General features: G+C 56.1%; 1 protein-coding gene across 1 annotated transcript; it reads left to right on the top strand.

The window, feature by feature from the left end:
* Positions 1-1958: 1958 nt before the first annotated feature.
* Positions 1959-3361, top strand: LOC130596918 (G2/M phase-specific E3 ubiquitin-protein ligase-like; the record flags this gene model as incomplete). The annotated part of the gene is given in 5 exon segments (XM_057404986.1): positions 1959-2083; positions 2165-2515; positions 2974-3049; positions 3052-3094; positions 3278-3361. Coding segments are annotated over 5 exon segments (679 nt in total), but the record flags the coding sequence as incomplete, so codon positions are not given.
* Between the last annotated feature and the right edge of the window lie 2114 nt (positions 3362-5475).

Here is a 5475-nt window from a genome sequence, read left to right as displayed (position 1 = left end):
TTCTTTTGCTATGTGACTCCGTTTTGATCAAGAGATCTGAACCTTTTTTAAGTTGTTGCCCAGTCTTGTGTCTTTAGCGTGTTTTGCTTCTGTTATTGTAAACTCATACAGTTATATCCACATAACCACACCTATGATTTGTGAAAGCCAATACATTTATGTGTTTATCACAATTCCCCCCTTTTTCTTTTTCTTAATCCATTTGGCTTGAGCCATAATTTTCATTTCTGGCTTTTCTCATTAGCTCATTTTTTTTCAAAGATTAGTTTTGCCTCCTGAAACGGCTTATCACAAGACCAAATTTTTAACATTCTAATTTTTGAGTCTGTTCCCTCAGGAGTAATTATTTCAAATCGCAACTGCTCTATGGTCCTACGGACCATTCTACTCATCAGGGGAACAACACAATAGCGGGGACCCGGGATACAGGGCCCCGGCCGACGGGGACCCGGATACAGGGCCCCGGCCGACGGGGACCCGGGATACACGGCCCCGACTAGCGGGGACCCGGGATACAGGGCCCCGGTCGACGGGGACCCGGATACAGGGCCCCGGCCGACGGGGACCCGGGATACAGGGCCCCGACTAGCGGGGACCCGGGATACAGGGCCCCGGTCGACGGGGACCCGGAATGCAGGGCCCTGGTCGACGGGGACCCGGAATACAGGGCCCCGAATAGCGGGGACCCGGAATACAGGGCCCCGGCCGACGGGGAACCGGGATACAGGGCCCCAGTCGACAGGGACCCGGATACAGGGCCCCGGCCGACGGGGACCCGGGATACAGGGCCCCGAGTAGCGGGGACCCGGGGCACAGGGCCCCGGCCGATGGGGACCCAGAATACAGGGCCCAGTAGGGACTTTGAAAAGGACAGAGAAAGTATATTAGAAGGTATACGCATGATAAATGTCGAGAAATCCGAAAGAAAAAGGGCGGTGCCTCGGCGCCGGATCGATTGCGGCGCCGCTGTGAAGCACGCAGTAGAAAATAGGGATCATGCGCGAGCGGGAGATTTAAAGGAACCGCGAGCCTTTCCAACCCACGGTCGCTGGGGACCCGGATTACAGGGCCCCGACTAGCGGGGACCCGGGATACAGGGCCCCGACTAGTGGGGACCCGGATTACAGGGCCCCGGTCGACGGGGACCCGGATTACAGGGCCCCGGCCGACGGGGACCCGGGATACAGGGCCCCGGCCGACGGGGACCCGGGATACAGGGCCCCGACTAGCGGGGACCCGGATACAGGGCCCCGGCCGACGGGGACCCGGAATACAGGGCCCCGGTTTAACGGGGACCCGGAATACAGGGCCCCGGTTTAACGGGGACCCGGAATACAGGGCCCCGGTTTAACGGGGACCCGGGATACAGGGCCCCGGTCGACGGGGACCCGGAACGGCGAGTGAGCGGCGCCGGCGGCAGCGGCCGGGAAGCGCGGGCAATGCTGCTGCGGTGGCGTGACGGACCCGGGTGCTTCGACTAACCGAAAGAATCCGCCGCTAGGGCGAACCAGACTGCTGCGTCGGGAGGCCGGTCCGGAGACCGAGGTTACAGGACGACCCAGAAGAAGGAAATTGTTGCAGAATGGAAGGGAATTGTTGCAGAATGACTCTAAGAGCAGGACCATAGAGTTCTGGAGGACTGTGCAAGCAAGGCAGGGGGTGGCCCCCAGAGGTAGCCAGAGACCAGACCTGGGAGGAGAATGTGGAGGAAGCTGTGGGGGCTAACCAATGCTGTTATGCCAAGAAGGAGTGGCTGAATACCACTCCTATATATGTGTGAACTGCGTCACAAATGAAGAAGAAGTTGCTTATCACCCATATTGGGTTGGCCTGTCTGCTTCTCCTCGCCGCTTACAGCGACCCAGCAGTGGCCACGTTCTGCGCCCTGCCCCGAGGTGTCGGTCTGGCTGTGGAGGCCCTGAGGCTGCCGCTGATGGGGGCTGCTCTGCTCTTTCCAGGATTGCTTCGTGTGTGGCGAGAGGGGGGCCACCATCACCTGCCAGGAGGTGGGCTGCGACCACAGGTTCCATCTCCCCTGTGCCGTGGAGGGTGAATGTGTCACCCGTTATCTCCCGCCGTCCAGGTACCTCCTCTCCCCTCCACACCGTCACCAGGGAATGACCCAGCGCTTCTCATCTCACCCATCCCTTCCCTCTTCCCCCAGGTCCTTCTGCCAGGAGCACCACCCACAGCAGCAAGATCTGGTGGCTCCGGAGGGCACCGTCTGCCTCATCTGCATGGACCCTGTTGAAGGCAGAACGACCTATGGGACCATGGTGTGCCCAGCATGCAGAACCACCTGGTTCCACAGGGCCTGCATCCAGGTAGGAGCTGTTCTCTTGCTCTGGGCATGGCAGGCTCTCAGCAGTCGCAGAGCCTCACTCGCGCTCTTTATGTTTCTCCTGCAGGGACAGGCTATGCATTCTGGCGCTTTTGTGCTTGGTGTGCCCTCTGTGTCAAAATCGGTATCTGTTTCTTCGGAAATGATAAACATGGGGATCCAAATCCCCTTGAGGTTGGTGTCCTCCTGGCCAGCACTGCGCCATGCTGGACCTGCCCCCGCAGTTATGGCCCTCCGCTGACCCCCAAGTCTGGGCTTTAGCTCCATGGAGGAGTTGGAAAGAGGGTGTGGGGGGAAGAGCAGGGAGGCCCTGCATATGCCTTATGCTGAGGCAGCAGGGGTTCATCAAGTTTCCTTTCTCCATCAGAGAAGCGTTATGGGAAGACAACGATGAATACATAGAACTGTACCAGAGGCACGGGAGCTGTGATGCCAGGGAGTGCCTTTGTCCAGGAGGAAGGGGGAAGCAGAGCCAGACGGGTAAGTTGCCAAAGATGCACCGCGGGGCTCAGCATGGGATCTCTGTCTCAGCAAGGGCTTGAAGCAGAAGGGATGAAGGGAAGAGCTCTGCTGGGCAGTCCCGTGCTGTGGGCACTTTATCCTTAGAGAAATGAACCCATTTCTTTGCCCAGGCCCTGGCAGCTGTTCCTGTGCAGCTCCTGTGCTGCTGTGGGCACACACAGAGGCTGCTCCAACTTGGGGAACAGCCGGAGGCCACATGGGAGTGTGACAGCTGTGCTGGCCTGGGCAGCTGTAAGTGTCAAAGCACCTGGGTGCTCCTGGGCTGGGGCTGGGGGCCAGGCAGGGTGGGGCAGTGGGTGCCTGGTGTGGGCTTGGCAGAGTCTGTCTGCTCCAGGAGGGCTGGGGCACCGCTCTGGCCTACACTGCCCCAGGCCTGGGAACCAAGCCCTTACTGTTCCTGCTTTCCCCTTGCAGCCTCCAGTGCCAGATCAGAGCTTGCTGGTCCCAGCACTGTCAGCAGCGTTGAGCAGGAGTCACGGACAACGGCAGACAATCAATGTAATCAAGCAATTGCCAAATTTATTACAAAGCCTTAACTCCTTATATACTGTTTCTTACATGCACTTACAGTGATTTGGCATATTATGATTGGATACATGTCTTGAAGACCCTTAGTGACTAACATATAATTGGTTAAGCACAGACTTAACCAGTGTGTGAGAACTTGACCTCGAAAGCTTGCCAACGGTCCACAGTTCTCATTAACTCAGTGAATTCCAGCTTCTTATCTTGCTTGCTTAAGCTTCTTCGGGCCTCAAGGGGTTCATCAAGGGGCTCATCAAGGTTCCTTTCTCCATCAGAGAAGCCACAGAAAGACAACAATGCACTGGGGCAGTCTCATGGATCTTTGGAACTGAAGTTCAGCAGCCCCAGCACCAGCAGTCAGGCAGCACCAAGACTCGGGACAAGCACAAGAGTCCAGCAGCTCCAGCACAGCACAGGTGCCAAGCACCACGCCACAGTTGCCCAGCGGTGAGAGAAGCTACCCTGGGCCTGTCAGCAACCAAACCCGGTGCACCCGCTGCGAGCAGCACACGCGACCCAAAAGACTGCAGGAGAGAAGCCAGCAACACACACTGACACAATGTCCCCAGTCGGGCCGTGCCACGGACCAATGCTCCCCACCTCGTGAGACCCACAGCTGCAGCACCAGCAGGCAGCAGCCATCGGCAGCATCCTGTGGCTCTGCACCACTGCAAAGAAGCAGGAGCAACAGACCCAGTGGGCCCATGCGGGTGCGAGGCCGCTCCCGCATGCAGCGTCGGGCCCAAACTCCCTATTCACGGCCCAGAAGATGCTCCCAGGGCAGCTGCACACCAACAGCATCAGCTGGGAGGAGATAACAAAGCCCATGAAGTAATATTAAACCAGGCAAAACATGGCACAAGGGAAGAATCTTACTGCCAGAAAAGGCTGATGGGTTCAGGGAGTTAGTAGGGAAAAAAATGCAATCGATATTAATAACAGTTGTTTATGATCTGTAACGGGACGCCAACAATCTTAATGAGCAAGTACAGAGGCACAGTGTTCACCCGTGGCCACAGAGCCTGTTTTTCAGAAGCCCTTCCCTTTATTTTAAAGCAGCTGCAGTTCAGCTTAACTCAGTGCTGGATTTGCTCAGGGACCCAAGGGTTACTGCCAGGAGAAAACACCTCTAGATGCCCCATCCTTGGGAGTGTTCAAGGCTAGGCTGGATGGGGCTCTCGCAGGGCCAGGTTGCTGCTTGCTGTCACCTAAACCTGTCATCCTCCTGTGGAGGCAGAGCCAGGAACACTGTGGCCCTTTCCTGTAATTCTCCTGCAGCACCACATTATGAGACAGCTCTTCCAGGAACTCCGGGGCTCTTCACGTTCAAGCTTTACAGCAGAAGCGTACTAGAAGCTCACCAACCGCTTCTTAGATGTGGGCTTGCTTTACTCAGCCCTGTCCAAAAGCAGAGTCTTTCCTGAATGACCAGGTGTTCCTGCTGAGAGGGGCTTAAACCAGAGCTGGGAGAGTTACTCAAAGGACAAAGGTGCTGCTGAGCCCCAGGGAAATGGTTTGGGCTGAACCTGGTGCACTGCACAGGCAGCATCGGTGCAAACAGCTGCTCCCCGACATACATCATTAATGTTCCCTCCCGAGGCTGACAGAGCTGTGGTGAGGGACTCCTGACAGACCCCAGAAGCCTTGATTCTCACCCAACAGGGACAGTTTGCCTCAGGACCTGCACCACCTCTCAGTGCAGTTCCATAGATATTCTGACTGTTAGTGGCGGGAAGAAAAAGGGAGATCTAAATCAGATTTTTCTTGTGGAGCAGCCTTTAATTATATATATATTAATTATAAAGTTTTTCAGGCAATTAGCCAGCGGTGCCAGATGGCACATAGAATCATTCCTAAAAACGAACCGGTCGTGCTGCTCCCCTACATGAAAGTTAATGGATGTTAAAGGCATGTAGTTTTCAAGTGCAGGCAATCTGCAGCCTGCTTGGTACAGCTATACACTCTGTGTGTGTTTGCTCGTTCAGGGGAGCCATAAGCTTTGGCACCAGAGTCAAATACAGGAGACCAGCTATAAGGAGAGCTCAGTGATGAGCTTTTGCATGCGCCATTAACTGATGGGAGAACAG

The sequence above is a fragment of the Pezoporus wallicus genome, unplaced genomic scaffold (genome assembly GCF_028554395.1).
Source record: "Pezoporus wallicus isolate ANWC-B61680 ecotype Strahan unplaced genomic scaffold, APGP_CSIRO_Pwel_v1 contig_13950, whole genome shotgun sequence".
NCBI classification, from domain to species: domain Eukaryota; kingdom Metazoa; phylum Chordata; class Aves; order Psittaciformes; family Psittacidae; genus Pezoporus; species Pezoporus wallicus.
This window is presented reverse-complemented; position numbering and strand designations above follow the sequence as displayed.